Source organism: Astyanax mexicanus, chromosome 4, assembly GCF_023375975.1.
Source record: "Astyanax mexicanus isolate ESR-SI-001 chromosome 4, AstMex3_surface, whole genome shotgun sequence".
Classification (NCBI taxonomy): Eukaryota; Metazoa; Chordata; class Actinopteri; order Characiformes; family Acestrorhamphidae; genus Astyanax; species Astyanax mexicanus.
Window position 1 is genome coordinate 53,291,544 of NC_064411.1, and position 27,817 is coordinate 53,319,360.

The window sequence follows — 27,817 nt, forward strand, 5'->3', positions numbered from 1 at the left end:
AACAGAGTGCTGGATCTCAGAAAGCTGTGGGAGAGCGGAGGTGTGCTATTCAACAAAGGTTACTCAATTTATGACCATTAAGAAATCATTTCTTCTTTATTTCAGATTCCTACACAGCTCTGATTACAGCTCTGTTGGCAGGACTGGGGATGACCCTCCCTGTACGTCTCTTTGTTAGGAGTGTAGTCTCCGTGCCACGGCCTCGTCGGTGCCAGCCTGCCTTTACATGCAGCGCTGCTTATCTCACCTTCCACCAGAGATACAGGCCCTAGGGGCATCAGTTACCAAACACCAGCCTCACCGCCTACACACTGCCGAACCTCAGCCCAGGCCTCGTCAGGACACAGCCTGCAGCCGCGAAACACACCAACACACTGCACCAATAAATACAGAGAGAATCGGGGGGATTAAAGGACCATATACTACATTTATATACTACTACTTTCAAACACATTACCATTCTTTGATTTGAATTTTTGCACCAGGAGTAAAGCAGCATAAAGTTCTCCAAAAGCAGTGTGTAAGACTGGTGGAGGAGAACAGTGATTATTCCACCAAATATTGATTTCTGAACTCTTAAAACTTTATGAATATGAACTTGTTTTCTTTGCATTATTTAAAGTCTAAGAGCTCTGCATCTTTTTTGTTTTTTTCAGCCATTTCTCATTTTCTGCAAATAAATGCTCTAAATGACAATATTCTTATTTGTAATTTGGGAGAAATGTTGTCTGTAGTTTATAGAATAAAACAACAATGTTCATTTTACTCAAACATAAACCTATAAATAGCAAAATCAGAGAAACTGATTCAGAAACTGAAGTGATCTTTTCATTTTTCCAGAGCTGTATATATATATATATTTTTTTTCTTTATTTCTTTATCTAATTTATTTTCTAATAATATTTAAGACATGGTCTTCGTGAAATGTATATATTATATACATGTATTTCAAACAGAGTGATATGTTTTAAGTGTTTATTTCTTTTATAATATATATAAAACCTTGTCTTCTTTGCATTATTTGAGGTCTGAAAGCTCTGTATCTTTTTATTTGGAATTTGGGAGAAATGTTGTCTGTAGTTTATAGAATAAAACAACAATGTTCATTTTACTCAAATATAAACCTATAAATAGCAAAATCAGAGAAACTGATTCAGAAACTGAAGTGCTCTTCAAAAGAAAATATAGATTTTACATTAAAATGGGCCCTTTAACACCATTATCTCTCACAGCCAGGCAACACACACACACACACACACACACACACACACACACACACACACACCTCTACCTGCATGCCTGAGGTGAGTCATGCTGCGCTGCCACAACGCAAGCATGGACAGGTAATGTTACACTGTTTATACTGTTTATTACGCAACAATTTACACTTCTGATTCCTTTACTGTTACAATTAAAGCTAAGGGCCGTGCGCCAAGTTAGCCTACAGTAACAGACTTTAACTGACTGTGACTCTCGGCTCAGCACTTCCTGTTCTGGAGCAATCAGTCCACTGTCCTCTTATTCCATATATCAATATACCTCAGAAATCCAATGTTAGAGCTGGGAATCCTGTTAAATACCGCAATAAAAATGCAAGTGCTGAAAATTTAAATTTCACAATAGCTAGGTAAAAACTTTAGAATTTACTACAACAATTATTTACCAGTGTTTTAGGTGTAGTTTAGGTGCTGGTTTGAACATTTAAAACCATTAAAACCATCAAAAATATTAGAATATCATTGAAAAGTTACTTATTTCAGTAATTCAGTTCAATATGTGAAACTTATATATATTATATAGATGTATTAAACACAGAGTGATCTATTTTAAACATTTTTTATTATTTTTTTTTTATTGTTGATGATTATTGTGGTTTACAGCCAATGAAAACCCCCCCAAAAAATCAGTATCTCAGAACATTTGAATATTATATAAGACCAGTTAGTACTTTTGGCAGTGTGGGCAGTGTGATATTCTTAAAAGTCTAAAAACAGTCTATTTTGTTTAGCTATTTACTGTATTTACTTTTAATTGTTGTTCTTTTTTTGTTGTTGTTCTTTATTGTTGTTTTAGTACGTTTCGTAAGTTAGTGAATATATATTTTATATATTCAGTATCTTACGAAACTCACTAAAATAATTTATAATTATTTTTATTTTCTTATTTTCTTTTTTGCTACATAATAACAAAAAAATAATTACATCCACATTAATTACAATTAATTAAACACATGTACATGTAATTACATTTAATTAATCACAAAAATACGGTAACATGAAATATCATGATACTATTTCAGGGCCATATCACCTAGCCCTAATATATTAATTGATAATTTTTAACTTATTTATTTTTTTTAATTGTAGATGTATATATGTATTTTTTATATTTATTTTTATTTTTTATATTCTATATTTATTATATTTATATACTTTGTATTTATACATTTATTTTCTTTTTTCTTTTTTTTATTCACTTATTTAGGTAAACATTTTTAAACAAGTTTTTAAGTTTTTCTTTTTTTGGACCAATAATATTGATTGTGCAAGTTTTTATTTTTTTTTTATGTAACATTTTAATCCATTTATTTTCACTCTTTCATAACAAAAAATAATTAATGCTTAGTTGACATATTTGTTTTGATCTTTATCGCGTATTTATACCTCTTTATATTAACTTTAAAGTTTTTAATGCAACACTAGAACATTCAATCATTTCACTAGTAGTTGTAGCATGTATGCGCACAAAGTGGAAACAAAAAAATAAAATATTAAAAATATATATTTTTTACATGTATTTTTTAAGTATCTTTTAAAATTAAATCTTCTAAACAACAAGCATCAAATATTGCAATATTAAATTATCACGATATTGTGCAGCCCTATAGAAGTGACAGCTTTTTAAAAGTAGTTAACTTCGTATTAAAGCCCACAAGTGTGTCAGTGCAGGTATCTCTCTGACTTCCCGCCATTTGACTGGGCTATAGCCTACCTGCGCTCACTCATACACAGGTGTGCTTGTACAGGTGAGCTGCTGAACGTGGTTTCACGTAGTTTTACGTAGTTCCACGTGGTTTACCTGCATCTCTGTGCACTTTCCTCACAGACAGGTGAGCTAGAACCTGCTTTTATCTAGTTTTCTTCATGTTTAACCAGTAAAAACTCCAGTCTGAGCTCAGTACACCTGTAGATCAGGGGGGTACCTTACCTGTCAGTCAGTCCACGCGCGCGTGCGGGTCCTAGGTGTGCTGCAGCTCGCGCTCCGGCTGCTTTCTGTGCGTTTATGAGCGCATGACGTTGATTTAGTATTACTAACCCCAAGCGGATGGAGCTGAGGCGCGTGCAGGTACTTGCCGTTCCCCGTTGTCAGTCTTAACTCGGTCCTAATGTTGTGGTGGCCTCGTTCCTGAGTTCCTCACTTAGTCCCGGTCTCACTGGCAGCCCACTCTTAAAGAGATATGCAGCTATTTTAGGAGGGGGGGTGTCAAAACTTTTATTTTGTGTTTTAATTTTTGTAGGACTTTTATTTTGTAGTTTGCAAAAAAAAACCGTTAAAAAAAGTTGTGCACTTTCTAGATCATTATTTTCTGTATCTAATGGTTGCTTGTATAATTAAAAATGATACAGACTAGGTAAAATAGTGTATATAAAGCCTATATATTTTGTCCTATATTTGCGTAGGATTACTGTATAATATATTTAAGTAGTTTGGCGGTCATAGCACTGCAATAAAATAAATAAAATATTAATAAGCCTGTATTTAGACTGGATGAATAGTAGTGGTAATTGGAAAAAGGAAGACTTTTGGTCCGATACTGACACCGTGTGGCCAACTTTGATATTTCTTAATTGATATACAGCTCTGGAAAAAATGATGAGTTTCTTTGATTTTACCAAATTGAATACCTCTGGAATATAATCAAGAGGAAGATGGATGATCACAAGCCATCAAACCACCAAACTGAACTGCTTGAATGTTTTACACCAGGAGTAAAGCAGCATAAAGTTATCCAAAAGCAGTGTGTAAGACTGGTGGAGGAGAACATGATGCCAAGATGCATGATGATAAAACTGTGATTAAAAACCATCAGGGTTATTCCACCAAATATTGATTTCTGAACTCTTAAAGCTTTATGAATATGAACTTGTTTTCTTTGCATTATTTGAGGTCTGAAAGCTCTGCATCTTTTTTTTGTTATTTCAGCCTTTTCTCATTTTCTGCAAATAAAGGTTCTAAATAACAATATTTTTATTTGGAATTTAGGAGAAATGTTGTCTGTAGTTTATAGAATAAAACAACAATGTTAATTTTACTCAAACATAAACCTATAAATAGCAAAATCAGAGAAACTGATTCAGAAACTGAAGTGCTCTCATTTTTTTCCAGAGCTGTACATATATCAAAAGTTTTCTTTATTTCTTTATCTAATTTATTTTCTAATAATATTAAAGACATGGTCTTTGTGGAACTTATATATTATATAGATGTATTAAATACAGAGTGATATATTTTAAGCGCTTATTTATTTTATTGTTGATAATTAATTATAATTATTATAATTTGAATATTATATCATAAGACCAATTGATACTTTTGGCAGTGTGCCAAGTCCTGCTGGAACATGAAATCCACATCTCCATCTGACTTCGTACTTGATATAAAACACAGTGGATCAACACCAGCAGATGACATATCTCTCCAAACCATCACTGATTGTAGAAACTTCACACTAGACCCCGAGCAGTTTGGACTGTGTGTCTCTCCACTCTTCCTCCAGACTCTGCTCCCTTGATGTACTTCAAATGAAATGTAAAATTTACTGATGATCAGTGATGGTTTGGAGAGACATGTCATCTGCTGGTGTTGATCCACTGTGTTTTATTATCAAGTCTAAAGTAAAAAAACTTACAGCACTTCATGCTTCCCTCTGCTACTGACAAATTTTATTATGGAGATGCGTAATGATTTCATTTTCCAGCAGGACTTGGCACACTGCCCACACTGCCAAAAGAACCAGTTGGTCTTATATAATATTCTAATTCTGAGACACTGATTTTTGGGTTTTCATTGGCTGGAAGCCATAATCATCATAAATAAATAAATAAACGCTTAAAATAGATCACTGTGTGTGTTTAATACATCTCTATAATATATGAGTTTCACATTTTCAACTGAATTACTGAAATAAAGTCACTTTTCAGTGATACTCTTTTTGAGATGCACCTGTATTACTGATTGATGCAAATAGGGATTTTAAGTCTAGATATTTTGAATGGGATTTCCCATTAGAAGGAAAATTCTAGTACTAAACTGACCCAAAATGCGATAAAACACATATAAACAAGACAACAGTATAAAAAATCATTTATTGGACACAAAATTCAAAATAAAACAGATTTCTTGAAGCAGAGTAACAAAATAAAGGCCGTAATCAGTGTGCATGACCTTAATATACATTAAAATGTGTGGGAAAATGATTTGATGATAGCTGTTTTTGATTTAGTAACACAACCAAAGGTAAAAACGATCTGGTGTTGATACCGCTATCATCAGCCATTTCAATCAAAATGCTGGAAATCTAAGCTTAATATAAATAAACAGAAGCGTTTTACTCACCCAATTAAACACTTTTTAGGAGAGAAATCGGTGTAGTTTAACATCCAGCTTGTTTCACATTGACAGAAAAAGGGTTTTTAGGAATTAAAGTTTTGATTACCTAGGCGCCACTGAGCAGCAAGTCCTGCTTAATTAGGAGGATCCCCTATTACAGGGTTCTTCCAAAATTTTAAAGTCAAATTTAACGCTGCATTCACATTACCAAACTGAAGTGACTCAAATCCGGAGTTTTTTACGCTTTTACGCATTAGCACTAGCGCTACGTGATTCTCTCTCATACCCACACATCCCTTGTACCCACAAATCTGATTTGGCGCAATCACACAGCCATGAAAAAAATCTGATCTGAGCCACATTGAGCAAAAAATCAGATTTGAGTCACTTCAGCCTCGTAATGTGAACGTAGACAAAGTCACTTAAATATGATTGAAGAAAGAAAAAATCAGATTTGCCGCGTTTACACAGCCATGAAAAAATTAGATCTGAGTGTACTTCAGGCTGGGAATGTGAATGAAGCCTAATTTCACCTTTACTACCACCTTAAGTGCCAAAAAAAAATTTTGAATTTGAGCAATGTGGCTTATAATATGAACGTAGCCAAAGTGACTCAAATCTGATTTGAAAAAAAATCGAGTTTGGCACGTTCACACAGTCATGAAAAAAATCAGATCTGAGCCACATTGAGCAAAAAAAATCAGATTTGAGTCACTTCCGCCTGGTAATATGAAAGTAGACAAAGTCACTTAAATATGATTGAAGAAAGAAAAAATCAGATTTGCCGCGTTTACACAGCCATGAAAAAATTAGATCTGAGTGTACTTCAGGCTGGGAATGTGAATGAAGCCTAATTTCACCTTTACTACCACCTTAAGTGCCACTCAAAAATATTACATATTTGAGCCGTCTCTAAAATATGAGGTTTATACAGTTATCAGTGTGAGAATGTGAGGCAATGTTTCAGGGACAGATTTGTTGACATTACACACAGATACAGATCACTTACATTTGTGAATGTGAACCATCAAGATCTGATCTGAGGGAAAAAAAATTTAATTTGAGCAATGTGGCTTTTAATATGAACGTAGCCAAAGTGACTCAAATCTGATTTGAAAAAAATCGAATTTGGCACGTTCACACAGTCATGAAAAAAATCAGATCTGAGCCACATTGAGCAAAAAAATCAGATTTGAGTCACTTCCGCCTGGTAATATGAAAGTAGACAAAGTCACTCAAATATGATTGAAAAAAATCAGATTTGGCACGTTCACACAGCCATGAAAAAATCAGATCTGAGTCACTTCAGGCTGGGAATGTGAATGTAGCCTAACTTCACTCATGTGAGGCGTTTCAGGGACAGATTCGTTCACATTACACACAGATACAGAACTTTCAAGATCTAATCCAAATCCGATCTGAGAAAAAAAAATCAGATTTGAGCAAAGTGGCTTGTAATGTGAACGTAGTCAGAGTCACGCAGCATCACTGTAAGACGTTGTGGTGAATCTGTGCATTAGTGCATTAATCAGTTTCCATCCTTCACTCCTCCTAAATCTCGTTGTCCATCTCCCACACGCTTCCTGCCAGTGCGTTGGCACAGCTCTGGATGGTCCAGGTGGTCAGAGCGAACTGGTTCTTCAGCAGGTCGAGGTCGGCGCTGGCCGAGCCCTCCTTTATGGCGGTCAGGTGAGCCCTTAACCCCCCCAGAGTGTGAGATCCAGAGCCCAGCAGTATGTGTCTGAACGGACTGACCTGTGGACAGACATACGGAGACAAGAAGTTCCTCTCCACCTGTAGATACAGAGAAAAAATACATGGAGTCTGTTAGAAATATAAACAAAAGTATTGTGAGGACACCTGTTTATTGGTTATTTCCTGTAAAAAAAAAAAAAAAAAAACATACTGTATTTTTCACACTATAAGACGCACTGGATTATAAGGCACTACGGACACTATAAGGGCATTTTTCACACCTGTAGTTTGTTTCTAGTTCGTTTATTTGAAGCGTTTCTCCCTTTGTTTGGTATGGTTTCACACAGGCATAAACCTAAACACACCTTCTGATTGATCAGAGCTGTCTGGCACGGGAGTAAATATGTGTTCCATTGCGAATATCTGTGCTTTAACACTCTGAAACACTGCGCTTTCAAACACAGTGTTTGTGCAGGACACAGCGTTATCTGGCGCATATATTAGTAATGTATAAGTAAAGCCAAGCTAAGTAAAACAAAACTGTAATTAAAAAATATATATTTCTATATATAAGTCAAACGAGTGCTGGATGTTAATCTACACAGATTTCTCTCCTGAAAACTGTTTATTCGGGTGAGTAAAGAACTTCAGTTTATTTACAGTAAGCTTAGAATCACGAATTTCTCCAGCACTAAGGCTGGAGCATTAGCATTAACAGCTAACGCCTTCTGAAAGCGCTAGACTGAGGAACCCTGAGTGTTTTAGTAAGCCAGGGCGATATAAGCTAGCGGTTTGTCCCACATAGCTTGTTCTAACTCGGTAAAGACACCAACTACAGTCCAATATACTCACCTCCGAATGGCAAACGTGCTAGCGTGGTTAGCGGCTAATGCTAATGCTATTCCAGTCTCTGTGCTGGAGAACTATACTAATACACTAAAACTTCTGTATAGTTCTGTACTTCAGCAGAGTGGCTTTACTGCTCCTTAATGCCTGACTGGTAAAATTCATACATAAGTAGCATCAGATTATAAGGAGCACTAGTGATTTTTGGGAAAATTAAAGGATTTTAAGTGCACCTAAAATTACAGTATTATAAAGAGTTTATCCTGCTTTTGCTTGAGTAACAAAGTCTCTACTGACCAAGGAAGACTTTCTATTAAATGTTGGAGCATCACTGCTGTAAAGATTTGATTTTGATCGGTTACTTAGTACACCAGTGATGACTTTCTTCTTCAGGACATTCCTAACGGTTGTTCTGGCTATGGCTGATATTTAAGCTCTAATGGTTCTGATTAATTTTCCATCTTTTCTCAGCTTTACAGTTGCTTGTTTTTTCACTCATAGACTCTCATAGCTCTATTATTTTTATGTTGGTTACTCCTCTTAACTATAAACGCTCAGTCTTCACAAATAAAAAAAAAACAAATCAGAAACTGAACATTCAGACATTCAGGGCAGTTTACTGTTTGAATAATCAATATATCACCTGATAGTCACAAGTTTCAATACTTTAAAATGTTCTGAACTGTGTATCAGATCCAGATGTAACAAATACCTGGAAATAAAAGCTAAAATGTTGATAATTTGTCTTATATTTATCTTTTAATGTCAAACTCAAGTGTTTTCAGTCTACAGCAGAAATAAAGGGATCAGCCTCACCTTTCCAGTACTTTTGGAGGGCACTGTAAAAGTCACTATAATTTGCACTGATTAATAAAAGTATAATTTACCCCCATGATTCGGTTATTGATGATGCGACACTGCTCGACTTCCTCCAGATCACTTTCTTCGATGCTGGTCGTGAGTTTTTTGGCAGCACGACTGAAGGAGCCTAAAGCCGACATCAGCCACTGCATTTTCACAACCTCTGGAATACGACCAGCCTGAAACATATATAATATATATAATAATTAATAGCAACTCTTTATATTCTTGATATTATAATAAAAAAATGACATTGTGTTACGTTTTTATGCCGGTTCAACGCGGGCCAGCTGGGACAGACCGGGGCTGCACGTCATGGTGTAGGGCAGACCCACAGGGATATCCTCTTGAGACCCTACGTCCTCATAAGTGGACATTCAATTTCTGCTTCTCTGCACCATGATAATAAATTATATGATCATTTATAAAAACGTTGACTCTTTGCTCTCATATAGAGATACTGTGTACTAGTGTTCACATAATAACATTATACTCAATTGATTTAAAAAAAGATGTTGGGAATCCCAATCAAATGTTTTTACACCCAGTCCAGGCAGATAAATGGTCCAGGTAACAATTCTCATTGAATTTTATGTTTAAAAGTAGTTAATTTTACTTACTGTAGAGTTCGGTCCATCTGATCCCAAATGGCAAGGATCATTTTTAATCTTTTTACTACTGTCCCCATATAAGGACATATTTTTTTTTGTAGTTTTTTTTTATACTTGGTAGTTCCTGCTAATCTCAAATAGCTAGAATAATTTTAAAATACACATTAAGCAAAAGTCTGGGTCTCAGGAGGATATATAATGAAGAACCTACTATAACCTACTCTGGTTAAAACTGAGAACTTTTCGGGTGAACAGGAATGGAAAGTTTATTGTCTTTAAAAGGATGTAATTCCGTTTATGATATTATCATTATATTTGTGCCATTTAACGGTCTTAAAATGCCAATAACGTTGTTTATGGCAATCATTTCAGGGACAACAAGTTTGCAAAAGAAAAAATTATTGTGACAGGCCTACCAGTTTGTTAAGGTGATGTAAAATGAGAAAAATTAGTAATATGAAGTGATTTTTTCCTCATTAATACAAATAGAGAGTAAAAAAATCATCTTCATCAAGTCTAATGAACAAAATCCGGTTTTATATAAACTGACTATGGCTTTGTATTGGCAAGAACTGATACTCAAAAAATTAGAATATATTTGAAAAGTTACTTTATTTCAGTTATTGAAACTCATAAATTATATAGATGTATTAAACACAGAGTGATCTATTTTAAGCGTTTATTTATTTTATTATTGATTATTATGGCTTACAGCCAATGAAAACCCAAAAATCAGTGTCTCAGAAAATTATAATATTATATAATAAGACCAATTGGTACTTTTAGTATGCAGTGTGGGCAGTGTGCCAAGTCCTGCTGGAAAATGAAATCTGCATCTCTATTGTCTCTCTGCTGAAAAACGTTTATGGAGATGCCAATTGGTACCAATTGGTTTTATATAATATTCTAACTGTCTGAGACACTGATTTTTGGGTTTTCATTGGTTGTAAACCAAAATTTAATCATCAGCAATAAAAGCTTAAAATAAACACTTAAAGATCACTCTGTGTTTAATACATCTATATAATATATGAGTTTCACATTTTCTACTGAATTACTGAAATAAAGTCACTTTTCAAAAATATTCTAATTTTTTGAGATGCACCTGTATTGCTGTAAAACACACCATAATACGCATGAGACATAAAAATCTGTGTTATCTAGTGGGTGGGATTTAACACAGCTTTAAATAAACCACCTCTGACACCAATCTTTACATTTTAGCTAATGATTAAAAATCAATACTGTGTTCTTAAGAATACTTCTATTTCCCAATATTTTCTGATACTCCTAGAATTGACCCTGTTTTACTGAACAGTAAATCTCACCGCCTGCAGACCGGTGAGGTCTCGGTTGATCAGGGCCACGTTGCTGCGGAGGATGCTAGTGTATTTCTCTACGTTCAGTCTGATCAGGTGATCGTGAACCAGCCGAAGAGCCATCTGACCGGCTATCTCTCCTGCTGTTTTAACCAGCGTCAGGAATTTGTTGGAAGTTTTATTGATCAGATTTTCTCTGGTGTCCAACATGGTGTCAAAGAACGGGTATTCTCCTTTATTCTGAAAGAAAAAAATAACAGTTGACTTTATAATTCAATTTAATTTTACTGTATCATAACATAATAACATAAGGTTTTTTAAAGCAGCAAAGGCTAAATTCTTCACGATTCAATTAATTAAATAGCCTTCATGTGTTTTTCTTGCTTTTCAATTAAAAAGAAACTACAAAACTACAAATTAAAGATATACAAGTAACACTGAGTATTTTAATAGTAATTATACCTATTCTAATCATACATACACTTCAGTAGTTCTATACATTTGTGGTACATTTGTGATTAGAATAGCACTGCTGAAGTACATTTATGATTAAAATAGCACTGCTGAGGTAAATGTATGATTAGAATAGCCCTGCTGAGGTAAATGTATGATTTAGAATAGCACTACTGAGGAAAATGTAGGATTAGAATAGCACTGCTGATGTAAATGTATGAATAGAATAGCACTGCTGAGGTAAATTTCTATTCATAATAGCAATGCTGAGGTAAATTAATGAATAGAATAGCGCTGCTGAAATAAGTTCATCACTACAACAGCACTGTTGAGGTAAATTCATGAATAGAATAGCAATGCTGAGGTAAAATTATGAATAGAAAAGCCCTGTTGAGGTAAATTCATGAATAGAATAGCACTGCTAAGAACAACCCATGACTGGAAATTTAAATTACTAAATGATGATTACTTATAAAATGTTTAGTATTTCTTGAAAAGCACGAAAAACACATGCAAACTTGCTAAAACTGTGTTAGGTGTTTGGTAATTGAGTCTTCAACCAAATGTTTCATTTCGTTCAGTTTCAGGCAAAAATTCTGTCTATAATTTATTTAGAGGATTTCACAGAACATTTGTATTAATTGTTTGCATGGTGGAAAATTAATAATATAATAATATTATACAATAATAATAAAAGTTCAAATAACAGAGCTGTAAATAGGCTTGTAAAACTGCATCTGAACATTTAATTTTTTTTTTTATGATTTATACATAAAACAACAACTTAAATACTCAATAAAGGCATTATTTGGCTCCTTTAATAAATAAACATTTTTAACTGAGTATCTGTGACAGTCCTTTAAAATAAGCAGATTTCTGCACCTCTTTCCAGCGAGTTTAAAGTATTAATACTTACTGAACTAAAGCGGATTGAGACTGAAGGAATTCCAGAGAACGCCAAAAACGGATATGCAGCATCTGAAAGCTTCATCGGCTCCATCCTGATAAAATAACATACAATAATATCCTACAATATCCTGCAAAAAACTGTATTTTACATTTCTGAACAGCTTAAAACACACTTACACTGCAGCTTCCCAGTCCCGCCCAGACACTTCTGAATACAAACTCCTGCTGGGGTCACTGGGAGAAGATACCTGCAGTAATAATTTACTTATTTAGTTATTTATTCAATAATGTCCATTTCTAAATTAATTTATACTGTAAAAATAAATAAAACATGCATTTACAGTATAAGTCTCACCTCTTTCAGTGTACTCTGAATTAAATCATACATCAGTGGACTCGCACTGGCTTTAAAAGAGGAACCTGTACAAAAGATTAGACACAAAATAATCACAAAGTTTAACAAAGCTTCAAATATTAAAGACTTTTATTATAGAAAAAGAAAAACCAGGTTAAAAGAAACACAACATTGCAAAAAACATAAAATCCAGTTAGCTACTGTAATAATTAGCCCACAATCAGATCCAAATACTGGTAATACTAGTTTAGCTTAGTCAACTGCAAACTATCAGCTTGATTTAGGACGTGTCAGCGTGTCTTTGCTATCATAACCACAGGAAAAGTACACCTTGAGAGGCAAATAACAGTACATATCAGACTCGCTCTAAAAGCTGCATCACCTGCCAGGTTCCAACAGTTTTTACTGAACTGGAAAAATCTGCTTTTAATCTGCTAGAGAACCAGTGAGCTGGAATTTCCTACAGAAATCAGGAAACATATTTATTCTTATTCCTTTCCTTTATTATTTAATTCTTCTCTAAGTTCTTTATTTCCTTTTTCTTTTTATGTCCTTCATTATTATTATTTTTATAGATTTTTATTATTGCTTTTTACCTTATTTTGATTAGTCTCTTTTATTTTGATTATTTTTATTCTTATTAAAATTATTTTCTATGCATTTATTTTTATTGTTATTATTTTTTACTGTACTATATAAAAGTTAGTTTTAGCTTAATTTGAACTGTTTTGATTGTATTAATCTTATCTATTTTTGATCTTAATTTCTTATCAATTAAACCAAGTTCAAGTTTTTATTCTTATTTTTATTTGTATCTATTTTTATCTTTTATTACATGTTATTTTAAAAATAATTAATTTAAATAATTAGTGATTATTTTCTTTGTCATGTCAATCCCTGTTTGTGTAAATGCTCGGCTATACTGAAAATAAGGGTGGACCTCAATGTACTTACGAGTCAAAATAAAGGTTGACTGATTGATTGATTGATTAAGGATGTACTAATTATCTAAATTAATAATTGGTGGTTATTGGACTTAACATGCAATAAACCAATCAGTGTGTCACTCACCATTCCCTTTGGCTACGTTCACACTACAAGCCAGAATGATACAATTTTTTTATCTTGACGGCTCACATTTACTGTATATGTAAGTGATCTGTATCTGTGTGTAATGTCAACAAATCTGCATCTTTTGCTGGAGTGGAGAAACAGGAAACAGCTGGTCTGAAGTTCATGTTCAGGTCGAGGAGGTGAAAAAAGACCCGGTGGTTTGCTTTTGCTGTTTTTTTTGCAGCTATAGCTGCACAGCTGCACCAAGAGATGCAGTGTGGGTAGGAGAGAGAAGCATGTAGCGCTAATGCTAAAGCATAAACGCAGAAAGACGCATGAATTCTGATTTGACCGTTAATATACATGTCACATGTCCATGGATCGGATACTTATCAGATTTAGGACCACATATGGATTTGGCATGTTCACACAGCCATAAAAAATCTGATCTGAGCCACATTGTGAACGTAGGTTTTAAGAACCAGATGAGCTCTGACTTTGGCGTATTGTAATTTTAAAACCGCATCTACTTGGACGTGTCCAATGCATCTCAGCAGAGGAAACTGACCTGCTGAGAGGTAAAGGTTGGGTTTGTGCACTGCCGAGTGTCCTGCGTACCTGTGTTGCCAAGATAGCAATGAACGTCTGACTGCTGATGTCTGATGACTGCTGATCTCCCACTCAGCGCCCTATTCTTTACTTAACCCTTGTGTGGTGTTCGGGTCTGTGGGACCCGTTTTCATTTTTCATCAAATGATACTAAAAAAATATTTTTTCTAACTCAAACTCATTGGCATTGGCTCATTTTTTGTGAAAAACATTTATCAAAACACATTTTCGATAAACACACACTGTACCCCCCCCCCCCCCCCACACACACACACACATTTATATTACATACAGTATGTTTGGCCAAGGGCTAATAAACATTGCTTCATTTGTAAATTTGAAACTAAACAAATTTTCTACTCATATCTTGAGTTTAATTCATTTTCTTTTACATTTTATTAAAAAACCAATAAAAAAGAGTAGCACTTTTTGAAAGAAATGTAACATAAGAAATGTAAAGGGCAAATATTAACCATGTAAGCTGTTTATATTGCTTGCAATTTAGGTGAAGCGAGCATGTGTAAAGCATTTTAATGTAGAATTGCTTAATTTTGCTGAATTAAATACAAGTAACAAAGTAAACGAGAAACAAAAATATGAACACAGCACAAGGGTTAAACAACTATGAACTTCGATACTGAACAAACACTGTGAAACACATTACACTCATAAAACACTGAACACACACCTGTGACGACTCCATCCAGGCTAATGTAGGAGAACGCTCTCATATTCACAGAGGACAGATAACCCTGCAGACCCAAAAACAACAAAACACACAAAGTTGAAAAGTAAACTAGTTAATCTGGCTGTTATAGCATTATAATAATAATAATAATAATATAACATTTTTCCAGCAGAGCAGTTAACAATATAAATATTCACATCCTTCTGGGAAAAAGAACTTAATCTTTCTGATGACCAAACCATAATTTAACACTCTGTAAGCGTTATTTCATGCACCCTATTCCTTATCCATTATGTGCATATTTTGTACAGATTTTGATCTTAGGTCTCTTTTACTCTGTCCACCCGAACATCCCTTTCAGACAGCTTCCTCTTACAGCGTCCACAGTTAATCCTGTTGGATGTGATTGGTCCTTCTTGGTGGTATCTCGCTGACATTACCCTGGATACCGTGGCTCTTGATGCATCACAAAGACTTGCTGTCTTGGTCACAGATGCTCCAGCAAGACGTGCACCAACAATTTGTCCTCTTTTGAACTCTGGTATGTCACCCATAATGTTGTGTGCATTGTAATATTTAGAGCAGAACTGTGCTCTTACCCTGCTAATTGAACCTTCACACTCTGCTCTTACTGGTGCAATAATGTGCAATTAATGAAGATTGGTCACCAGGCTGCTCCAATTTAGCCATGAAACCTCCCACACTAAAATGACAGGTGTTTCAGTTTCATTGTCCAACCCCTGTATATTACACTGCTTTTGATAAACTGACAATTGGGGATAATTGCAATGTATATAACTGCTTATAATGTGAATAATAATAAAAATAAATGAATAACTGATCACAAAAAAAAAAAAAAATACCTCCAGCCACTCGGTGGCGCCCACAGCTCCATATTCTCCAGCATTCCAGCTTGCGAACACTATACTCCTCCTTGGCTGGAATCCATCTTCAGGAGAAAAAGAGAAAAGCAATTTCAAACTTTACAGACTGCCAGCTTTTCTCACACTGACCACAGAGTAAGACCCATTAAAATATTTGTTTGTTAATGAAAAATTAAAAATGCAGCTCTGGGGAAAAAAGAGTTTCTTTGATTTTTTCCAAATTGAAAACCTCTGGAATATAATCAAGAGGAAGATGGATGATCATAAGCCATCAAACCACCAAACTGAACTGCTTGAATTTTTGCACCAGGAGTAAAGCAGCATAAAGTTATCCAAAAGCAGTGTGTAAGACTGGTGGAGGAGAACATGATGCCAAGATGCATGAAAAAAAACTGTGATTAAAAACCAGGGTTATTCCACCAAATATTGATTTCTGAACTATTAAAACGTATCCGCTGTTGTACAGGATAAGCTCATTAGAGTTACCAGCCTCAGAAACCACAAGAGCACCTAAATGCTTCTTCACAGAGTATTTTGGTTTGTTTCACACTTTTAAATTACTACATGATTCCTTATTTAAAAAAAAAAAAAAAAAGGGAAGAGGAAAGGCAGAGTTAGGTACTAAGGTGTGAAAGGCGTTTTAATTTCCAACCACACATCAGCACACACGTGGGTATAAACATGAAAAACTATGTGAAAAGAACTTAAAAAACGTACTTTTGCTGATCATCTCGCTAATACTTCTGGCTAACTCAACCAGCAAACTGGTGCCGACTGTAGACTTGGCGTATCCAGGACCCCAGGCATCCCTCTGAGCTCCAATCACCACGTAGCGATCTGCAGCAGATAAAGAGCGATTAGGAGAAGATCTGAAAGCAGCAGCGAGTCCCTGTGATGGTGAGGGTGCAGAGCCACGGTGTACCTGGATCCTGGAAGCCTCTGATCACTCCGAACACGTTCAGGATCTTTTTCACGGTGAGGGTGATGTTCACCTCCACTGAGGCCATATCACTGCTGTTACCCAGTCTGTACTGAACGTCTCTGAGACCTCCATCACCCCAGCCTTGAGGAGGGTCAGGACCACCCATTCTCCTGTTTAAAAACACCTATATTAGTTTAGTATAAGGATTTAACTAGAGCTGCACGATATTGGAAAATGATTACATTGCAAATGTTCTTTTTTCTGCGATGATTTACAATAATTTATTATGGTGACGGACAGTTCTGGTGGAAACAGGAGAGTTGAGGTGCACATTGAATTCTGCGTGATTTGATCAGCCGTGGTTTTATGTTTTTTGGATACAATCCGGGTTAGCACCCGAACATCCCTTTCAGACAGCTTCCTCTTACAGCGTCCACAGTTAATCCTGTTGGATGTGGTTGGTCCTTCTTGGTGGTATGCTGACATTACCCTGGATACCGTGGCTCTTGATGCATCACAAAGACTTGCTGTCTTGGTCACAGATGATCCAGCAAGACGTGCACCAACAATTTGTACTCTTTTGAACTCTGGTATGTCACACAATGTTATAGTGTGCATTGGAATATTTAGAGCAGAACTGTGCTCTTACCCTGCTAACTGAACCTTCACACTCTGCTCTTACTGGTGCAATAATGTGCAATTAATGAAGATTGAACACCAGGCTGCTCCAATTTAGCCATGAAACCTAAAATCCCACACTAAAATGATGACAGGTGTTTCAGTTTCATTCTCAAAACCCGAGGAAAACAGCAAAACAACAGTAATCGGCCCTTTAATCCGACATTTAAATGACTTTTAACTGAGGTGCACAGCTTTTAACACATGCCTTTACCATCCCCAACCATGTGGATGGAGGCCATGCTGTTATATATTCTGTATATATATATATATATATATATATATATATATATATATATATATATCATGACAAACCTACTACGAACAGGGGTGTCGACATGTTTTCCTTCTAATTCAATCCACCCAGCTGCGAGACCTGTAAAGCCAAGCTAAGCTAAGTGAACAAAACTCTAATTCCTAATATATATATATATATATATATATATATATTTTTTTTTTTTTTTTAAGTCAAACGATTTATCTCCTGAAAACTGTTTATTTTGGTGAGTAAAGCTCTTCCATTTATTTACAGTAAGCTTAGATTTCCAGATTTCCACTAAGGCTGGGTGCAGCAGCATTAGCATTAGCAGCAAACCGCTAGTGCTAGTGATAGTTAGCGGCTAATGCCCCCCTGACACCGCTACTCTGAGGAACCCTAAGTATAATGGTAAGCCAGGGCGATATTAGCTAGTGGTTCATCCCACGTAGCTTGGTTTAACACGGTAAACACGCAGACTCTGAATGGCGAAAGAGCTAGTGATTAGCACGGTTAGCAACTAAAGCTAATGCTGCTTCAGCAGTGCTAGCTGGGGTTAGCCGCAGGCTACAGTCTGAGATACACACCTCTGAATGGTGAAAGAGCTAGCCCTAAGCACGGTTAGTGGGTAATGCTAATGCTGCTCCAGCAGTGCTAGCCAGGTTTAGCAGCAGACTACAAGCCAATAAAACTCATCTCTGAACCGCCAAAGAGCTAGCGCTTGACAGGGTTAGCGACTAATGCTAGTTACTGTTCCTTAATACCTGAAAATTAAAGGATGTTAAGTGCTCCTTATAGTGCAAAAAATTTGGTAAGTTGCAAATCAATCTTAAAAATAGTTCAAAAAAGTTATTTACTTATACTTATATCACATTTAATTTGCATTGCCTTCCAATGAGCATGCAGGCCAGAATTCACGTCACTCACTAGATAGCATCACATAACATATACACATGTATTTCTCTTTCAGTAGGTTATAGAACTAAGCACTCAAACACTCAATTACCCTACAGGAACCTCTGTAGATCACAGTACCTCATAATAGCTGCAGCTGTACTGGGCCGGATGGTCTGGGCGGGGATGGTGGGCAGGCCTGAGGACTGGGCTGGAGGAAACTTGAAGGATGGAAATCCTGGAGTGTAGGGATCTCCACAGCCCAGATGAACCTGAACACAGAGAGAAACCAGAAACCAAAAGAGCTACACAAAGGCTACGTTCACATTACCAGGCTGAAGTGACTCAAATCAGATTTTTTTGCTCCAAGTCCCTCAGATACGTATTCAATCCACAGACATGCGACATGAATGTGAACGGTCAAAACGAAATTCATGCGTCTTTTTGCTTTTTCGCTTTTATGCATTAGCATTAGTGCTACGTGCTTCTCTCTCGTACCCACAACACATCTCTTGGTGCAGCTGTGCAGCTATAGCTGCAAAAAAAACAGCAAAAGCAAACCACCTGTCCCTTTTCTCCTCCTCGACCTGAACATGAACTCACTTCAGACCAGTTGTTTCCTGTTTCTCCACTCCAGCAAAAGATGCTCCACATATGAGCTGCTAACTCATCCATTTCCCTTTATAAAGATACGAGTCTCTCGTCTCTCTAATATTAGGTTTTTTTTTACATTGTTGGAGATGAAGGAGACGTTTATACAGGTATCAATGTGCAGCATGTGAGGCGTTTCAGGAACAGATTCGTTCACATTACTTACAGATACAGATCACTTACATTTACAGTGAATGTGAACTGTCAAGATAGACAAATCAGATCTTGAACCAGTTCCAATCGGGCTTATAAGAACCGTGGTGCTTTTCAGCGAAACATTTAGTTTTAGTGGAATCATCAAAAACGTCACCAAAGACGACATTTTCGCATTTGGCAATTGGTATGTAGAATGTTAATTTTGCTCCTGTACAAACAGACACGCCCACAAATGTTGTCAAAGTTTGCACTAAAGAACCTATTATTCTTCGGTTCCCACTGTGAACGAACATTCCTGATTCAGGAACCTATTTTTTGGTGGAAACGCAGCGAACGTGCGAAGGTTCGCAAACAGGAACATTAAAAATAGCTTCGCAAACAAGTCCACCTTGTGCTGCTATAACAGATTTGACCAGTGTCCTGTGATTTCTGGCATTATAAATAATATTAGCAGGTACTTACATGTCCAAACAGATCTGTTCCCTCATCAAATGAGTAATCTGCAGGATCCGGGTAGATCAGAACCGCACTCGCGTTCACAGCAGCTGCATTAGCCACCTGATAAAGATAAAAAAAAATTAAATAAACTCAAACAAACTCAATCACATCACATAACTGAGAGGATCTGAATTAATCAATCAAGCAATCAATCAACCTTTATTTTCACTCGGGATTACATTGAGGGTGACCCTCATTTACAATGCAGCCGAGCCTTTAGAGTTTAAAAGGAATTGAAAACATTTAATAAGAAATTAGAACTAATAATTAGAACATAATAGTAAAAAATAGTAAATACAAGAAATACAGTTTTTAAAATCGACATTTAATAAAAATAGGAAATTCTAAGAAGACCATTAAAAATTGACATAAAAATGTAAGTATTTAAAAAAAGATATAAAATGAAAAACAGATAAAAGTAAAAGTAAAGTCAAATTATAAAGGAAACAATTATAAGAAATGATAAAAATGAATATTAATTATCTAAGAAAATATTAATCAAAATTAAAAGCATTAGATTAAAATATGAACTGAATAAACAAATAAAAATAAATTAAACAATTTTAAAAATAAAAAGATAAACTCCTTTAAAACAGTCACAGGCTTTCTGGTGGTGCCTAAAAAACTAAAAAATGATAAAATGGTTTAAAAAGTGATCCCAGTGAGCTGAGCTTCAACGTTTCCTGTAGTGAATAATTTCAGCTCACTGGGATCACTTAACCATTTTATTATTATTATTTTTTTAGGCACCACCAGAAAGCCTGTGATTGTTTTAAATAAGTTTATCTTTTTATTTTTAACATTTTTTAATTTATTTTTATTTATTTATTCAATTCATTTATTTTTATTCTAATGTTTTTATTTTTATTCCTATGTTCTTAGATAATTAATATTTAATTAATATTTTTTCCTTTATAATTTTACTTTACTTCATTTTATCTGTTTTTCATTTTATATTTTTAAAATACTTAAATTTTTATGTGTCCATTTTTGAGCTGAGCTTCAACGTTTCCTGTAGTGAATAATTCCAGCTCACTAGTGCTCTGTAGCTAAAAGCAGATTCTCCAAGTTCACTAAAAACCCTCGGTACCCAACATCTGAATTAAAAACTACAATTTTAACACCAACCTTTTCAGCGTAACTGATCTTCCCAGCTCTGACCAAGACGATCCGTCCTGTAGTGCTGATGTTTAAGTCCTGCAGCTGCTTGAAGTCGCCCACTTCTCCATAATAGGCGTATAAAACAGCACCCTGTAAAATACTGTATATTAACTATTCATAAACAGCAAAATGGATTAAAGTCAAGTTCTCAGTAGCAGCTCTTAGTATATAATAGTATCTGACTGTATAACATTTATAACATGAATGCTTTTAGATGAAGGCTGCAGATCACTTTTATTAGTCAGGTTTGTTGACCGTGGCCAGTATCTATTTTTATTATTTTAAAATGTTCTATATAGTAAATAATGAATACTGAAGTGATCCAGACTATGAAGGAACACATATAAGGAATTATGTAGTGACTTAAAAGTATTAAACATATTAAAATAGTCACGGTTTCTGAGATAAACTTATTCTCTATCCTCCTAAACTTTTCCTTTCCTGGGTTGTTCCTGATGAGTGCCAGTTTCATCATTATAATGTTTTTAAAGGTCTTTCAAAGTTCTTGAAATTCTTCTTTTTCGGATTCGGATTCGACTTTACAATTGATGCTCTCAAACACATTAAGAGGCAGGAAATTCAAGTAATTAACTCTTGATGAGTTCAGCACAGCTGTTAACTGAAAACCTGAAATTCAAGTGACTCTACCTTATAAAACTGACTGAGAAAATGCTGTTTTTGGAATCGCTATATAATAACTCTGAATTTATTTGATTTGAATTCCACATTAGGGTAAAACAATGTTTGATAGAACAGTGGGCTTATTTGTACTTAATTCTACAGCTCTCTTATGGGTCTATATACAGTTTGTTGGTCAAGTTTCGTGGAAAATTACTGTAATACAAACCTTCACTAAGCCTTTCGCACTGTAGGCCAGAAAGCCTGACTCATCAAACTCAGCACCACGGAAATTCACTCTGCTGGTGCCGCTAGAAAACCGATCCAGGACACTAATGAAGTGCTCATCAGTCCAGGGGGTCATGCTGTAATCCCTGAATCTCCTGAGAACTTCTTCCCCCAGTTCCTCATCTCCTAAAGATCCTGCTTCATGAGTGTCACTGGAGAAAAGCCTGGAAATTACCATAAATAAATGTTAATTGTATCAAATAAAATTGCATTTAGCAATCTGCACAACCTTTCAATGGTGTTCTGGGGTCGATCTGACCCAGTGCATGTTTAATTATCCAAAAGATGTCTGAAACCCCCCAAAAAATCCTTACAAGCAGTGTAATTTTTTTTACTAACTCCATTACTATTTATTTTAGCAATATTTATTGCAATGCTGTTCCTTACCTCTAACAGGTAATGCTTCAATTAGGATTATTCACTCGTTTTTCATAAAAAAAAAAAAATACATGTTCAAAATTTTTTTTATGTTTCATTACATTTAAAAGACCAACATATAAAACAAAAGTTTTACATAACATTTAAACATAATATTGCAATTTTTAATAAAATGTTTTAGTTTTGTTTTAGCGGGGAGGTGGTTGCAAATATGTGAGATAAACAATTTTCATATTCTATGTAGATTAAACTAATTAAGGCAAGTACTTGAAGTTTCATACTGATAAAAATACTTTTAACTATTTTTCCTAGATCTTCAAACTTTAAAACAGGTCAAATATATATGAATTTTACCAGTCAGGTATTAAGGAGCAGTAAAGCCACTCCACTGAAGTACAGAGTTATACAGGAGGCTAGAGCAACATTAGCATTACCCGCTTAGTGCGCTAAGCGCTAGTTAGCTCTTCTGCCACGCAGAGGTGAGTATTATCAGCCTGTAGCCTGCTGCTAACCCCGGCTAGCACTGCTGGAGCAGCATTAGCATTACCTGCTAAGCATGCTAAGCCCAAGTTAGCTTTTTTGCCGTTCAGAGGTGAGTATATCTGACTGTAGCCTTCTTGTTTTCCGTGTTGAAACAAGCTGTGTGGGACAAACCGCTAGCTAATATCGCCCTGGCTTACCATAACACTCAGGGTTCCTCAGTGTAGCACTGTCTGGCTAGCCTTAGTGAAAACGGAAGAGTTTTCCTCAACCAAATAAACAGTTTTCTGTGTTTATTAACATAATGCGCCTTATAATCCAGAAACCAGAAAACAGACGTTTATTGATAGCGCACCTTATGATGCAAAAAAATATGGTAAACAATATTAGGCACTAATAGGTAATCTCAGGTGATTACCTGAGACTGTCTTCAATGCTCTTTGTGTTGAGTGTGTTTTTTAATAAGGCTGTAAGATTGCTCCAGTCCAAGACTGTTGTAGTCAGAACTCTGGTATCATCATCCTCATCACCATCAGGAGAAACCGTCTCTGCACAGCTGGGAGAAAATCCATCTGCCTTTGGATGAGTGAAATAGCCAATCAGCACTCCTGAAAGACAGGGGACATCATATTGCTCTATAAACAGGGAAATATTTTTGGGGGAAAATTTATAGTGATTCTCCCATTGAAAAAGAAGGGGTGGGCAAATAGACAATATTTTATTGTATCAGGAAAAAAAAATGATGGTAGGGCTTGGTTAGGCTGCATGGTTTGGGAAAATATGACATTAGCATATTTAGTTCTATTGTAAAAAAAACATTTGTTTGTTTACCAAAAGATTGTAAATTTATATTTAGAACAGAAGTGGAGAATTTACAATTAGAACAGCATTCCTGAGATAAATTTATGATTAAAACAGTCGTGGTGAGGTAAATTTATGATTAGAAAAGAAGTGCTGAGGTAAAGTTATGATTAGAACAGCGTTACTAAGATGAAATTATGATTATTACTAGGTAACAGGTAACAGCATTGCTGAGGTAAAGTTACAATTTGAACAGCACTACTGTGGTACATTTATGATTAGAATAGCAGTACTGCGGTAAATTCACGATTAGAACAGTATTACTGAGGTAACTATGATTAGAATAGCACTGCTGAGGTAAATGTATGACTAGAACAGCAGTCCTGAGGTACATTTATGATTAGAATAGCATTATTGAGGTAAATGTACAATTAGAATAGCACTGCTGTGGTAAATTTATTATAAGAATAGCAGTACTGAGGTAAATTTATGATGAGATACCAGTACTAAGGTAAATTAACAATTAGAACAACATTACTGAAGTAACTATGATTAGAATAGCACTGCTGAGGAAAACATATCATTAGAATAGCAGTACTAAGCTAAGTTTACAATTAAAACAGCATTGCTGAGGTACATTTCTGATTAGAACAGCCGTGGTGAGGTAAATTTATGATTAGAAAAGAAGTACTGAGGCAAATTTACGATTAAAACAGCAGTACTGAGGTAATTTTAGGATTAAAATAGCACTGCTGAGGTAAATTTACAATCAGAACAGCACTGCTGTGGTAAATGTATGATTAGAATAGCACTGCTGAGGTAAAAATATGATGAGAACAGCAGTACTGAGGTAAATGTACCATTAAAACAGAAGGTAGAGGAAAATTCATGATTAAAATGTAAATGTATTGTGCTTTTTTGTTTTTCTGCTGGAAATACATAAAAATACATTTAGACTATTTACTCAGTCTTGAAAAAGTGGTAAAGTAAAAAAATTCATGTTGTTTGTTTTGGCCAAATATTTTCATTTCGGTACATATATGGTTCCTACCTTGGTCTTGTTTTTGTTCTTTAAGGAACAAAAAGTGTTTTTTTAACGGCAATGTAACTCTTTATAATAAATGGCATGCCGTCTTAAGTGTTTCCCAAACTAACGTTTAATTCAGGCTACTTTACCAGTTTCTTACCAAAGATGAAGACGAACACAGTGGCCGAGATCATTAAGCAGATGTTTCTGGGCGAGAACTGTCTGGGTTTGCTGGTTGGTGACTGATGGAAGTGATAATATGATCCCTCCTCCTCATTGAGGTCAGAGGAAAGCACCAGCTCTACTTGACTGTTGTTGTCCTCCATGTTCTGCAGCAGATAAAAGTCAGTGTAGAAATGTGTCTCTGATGACCTGAAGATATATTGCATTATTATATTATACAGTCATTATACATTATAGGTGTTTTCTAGATTAAGGTTCAGCCTGCAGTGCTAAGTACAAACACCACACACTGCATCAAATTGGTCTGCATAGCTGTTGTCCCAGAAAGCAGCCTCTTCTAAAGATGATGCATAAGAAAGCCGGAAACCAGTTGAGGTGTACAAAGACAAACATGTCTTGTCTACTTTGAAGCATGGTGTTGGTGGAACCATGAAGGTCGACATGTACGGTGACATAATGAAGCAGAGCAGGATCCCAGGTTTTCCAACATAATAACACGATAACTACCCCAAACATATCTCCAAGACGACCATTGTCTTGCTAAAGAAATTGAGGGGGAAAAATCTTGGCCGACCATTAATGGTGGGCAATAAAGCCCTAAAAATATCATGATATTTTTTATGGTATTTCTGCAATATCAATATTCTTGCCAGTATGAAAAAACATTGAATATACAGTGCTGGAGGGTGAAACTCCAACTATATAGGGACTTAAACCCAAAACCCCAGTGCTAGAGGGTGAAACTCCATCTATATAGGGACTTGAACCCAAGACCCCAGTGCAGGGAGGGGAAACTCCAACCAGATAGGGACTTAAACCCAAGAAACCAGTCCTGGAGGGTAAAACTCCACCCAGATAGGGACTTGAACCTAAAACCGCAAGGCTAAAGGGTGAAACTCCAACTATATAGGGACTTGAAACCAATACCTCAGTGCTAAAGGGTGAAACTCCACCCAGATAGGGGCTTGAACCCAAGACCTCAGTGCAGGGAGGTGAAACTCCAACCATATAGGGATTTGAACCCAAAACCCCAGTGCTAGAGGATAAAACTCCACCCATACAAGAACTTAAACCCAAGACACCAGTGCAGGGAGGTGAAAGTCAAACCACATATTGATTTAAACTCAAGACCCCAGAACTGAGAAACTCCATGGAGTTGAAAACATGGAAACTCCACCCAGATAGAGATTTGAACCCAAAACCGCAGCACAGGTTCAAGTCCCTATCCACAAATCAGTGCGTCGTTCACAGAGTTATATCGAGTTTTATAGTTTCATAAATAAAAATCTTTTATTGTATTAAACTCTAATATACCTCTAAAGAGGGTTATATTACTGCAGTACAAACTCCTGCTGAACTACTGAGTTTATTTATAAGATATTTCTAATCATGTCCATGCATAAAAAAATATACTTATAAGTGTAACAGTTGCCTTTTTCTAGTTTATTGAGGATTCAGCAAAATCTAACCTCCAGTTTCCTTCTTTCCCTCTTTCTCCATACCTGCAGTTTTACACTGACTATCTCCAGCTGAGTGAAATATCTGACTGCTCTATTTTAAAGCTTAGTAAATACAGAAATTCAGAGTTCTTACCCAGTTTATCAGTAGTTAAGTGAGAGATTGAGGGAGTTTAAGGGGTGAATGGGGTCCCACTCTGCTGCTGCTGCTGCTAAACTCCTCACTCCCAAACTCCCAAACTCCCACTCTCCACTACAGTCATCATGTGAACCGCCGCAGTTCCTCTCCCCTACACCGCCCGCCACAATAAAAGTCCCGGAAAAACAGTCCCAAACAAAAGTGAAAAAGTGAAAAGTGAAAAAGTGAAAAAAGTGCAAAGTTCTGTTATAATAATAATAATAATAATAATAATAATAATAATAATAATAATAAATAAATAAACTACTACTACTACTACTACTACTACTACTACTAATAATAATAATAATAATAATACGTTTTTATTTTAAAAGATGTACTTAAAAAGTTACTGCTATTATTATTATTATTATTATTAGTAGTAGTAGTAGTAGTAGTAGTAGTAGTAGTAGTAGTAGTACTATAGTTACTACAAGTAATTACTACTACTATTATTATTAGTTACTAATACTACTATCATCATTAAGAACAATAATAATAATAATAATAATAATAATAATAATAATAAATAAATAAATAAATAAACTACTACTACTACTACTACTACTACTACTACTACTACTAATAATAATAATAATAATAATAATAATAATAATAATAATAATAAATAAATAAACTACTACTACTACTAATAATAATAATAATAATACGTTTTTATTTTAAAAGATGTACTTAAAAAGTTACTGCTATTATTATTATTATTATTATTAGTAGTAGTAGTAGTAGTAGTAGTAGTAGTAGTAGTAGTAGTAGTAGTAGTAGTAGTAGTATTATTAGTTACTAATGCTACTATCATCATTAAGAACAATAATAATAATAATAATAAGTCTAAAATAAATTATGTAAATCAGCAACAGCATTTTTCCAAACTTTCATTAATACCATATTAATTAACTTCAAGCAGAGATGCTGTTTATAAGCTTATACAGCCTATGTAATTTTTTTCTACACTTATACACATATACAGTTTAAAAACAGAAATATTTAGATAATACAAAAATTATTTATTTATTTGTATCAAATAATATAACTATTATTTGCTTCTACTTTTATTTTATCTAATAAATAAATACATAAATATCATTTACACTATCAGCATCATTTTCTCATTTTCTTTTACCAACACCAATAATAATAATAATAATAATAATAATAATAATAATAATAATAATAATAATAATAATAATAATAATGCAGTAATAATAATACAAATTATAAATATACTGCTATTAATATAAAATAAATGATATCAACTATCAGTAATAGTAATTTTCTAC

General features: G+C 35.0%; 2 protein-coding genes across 3 annotated transcripts in view; both read right to left on the reverse strand.

Annotated features, from left to right (window-relative positions):
• Positions 1-3,422, reverse strand: part of tnk2b (tyrosine kinase, non-receptor, 2b) — a 109,383-nt gene extending 105,961 nt beyond the window's left edge. Inside the window, exon 1 of the mRNA XM_022678675.2 lies at positions 3,208-3,422. The gene's annotated coding sequence lies outside the window, so the exon portion shown is untranslated. The remainder of the gene's footprint in view (positions 1-3,207) is intronic.
• Positions 3,423-5,347: 1,925 nt separating this feature from the next.
• On the reverse strand, positions 5,348-26,619 carry LOC103033646 (transferrin receptor protein 1-like). 2 transcript variants are annotated; one of them, XM_049476582.1, is made up of 17 exons: positions 26,478-26,619; positions 24,862-25,030; positions 23,292-23,481; positions 21,957-22,179; positions 21,077-21,199; positions 19,913-20,008; positions 18,785-18,915; positions 16,816-16,985; positions 16,611-16,730; positions 15,873-15,958; positions 15,010-15,073; positions 12,660-12,724; positions 12,482-12,552; positions 12,312-12,396; positions 10,952-11,182; positions 9,039-9,191; positions 5,348-7,404 (listed from the first exon to the last, which is right to left on the reverse strand). In XM_049476582.1, exons 2-17 carry the CDS (start codon positions 25,025-25,027, stop codon positions 7,162-7,164), a joined length of 2,217 nt encoding a protein of 738 aa, XP_049332539.1. In that variant the 5' UTR covers positions 25,028-25,030; positions 26,478-26,619; the 3' UTR covers positions 5,348-7,161. The 2 variants fall into 2 exon arrangements, with proteins under 2 accessions (XP_049332539.1, XP_049332540.1); XM_049476583.1 differs by having other exon boundaries at positions 24,862-25,073; positions 26,478-26,616.
• Between the last annotated feature and the right edge of the window lie 1,198 nt (positions 26,620-27,817).

Bases quoted from the DNA above. Each gene is read 5' to 3' on its own strand.
- LOC103033646 (XM_049476582.1), bottom strand. From the start codon at position 25,027: ATGGAGGACAACAACAGTCAAGTAGAGCTGGTGCTTTCCTCTGACCTC. The intron at 16,731-16,815 runs GTACACCGTGGC...TATCTGCTGCAG, and splicing joins CAGAGGCTTCCAGGATCCAG to ATCGCTACGTGGTGATTGGA. The intron at 15,074-15,872 runs GTATTTTTTTTT...TTGGGTCTGCAG, and splicing joins GCGCCACCGAGTGGCTGGAG to GGTTATCTGTCCTCTGTGAA.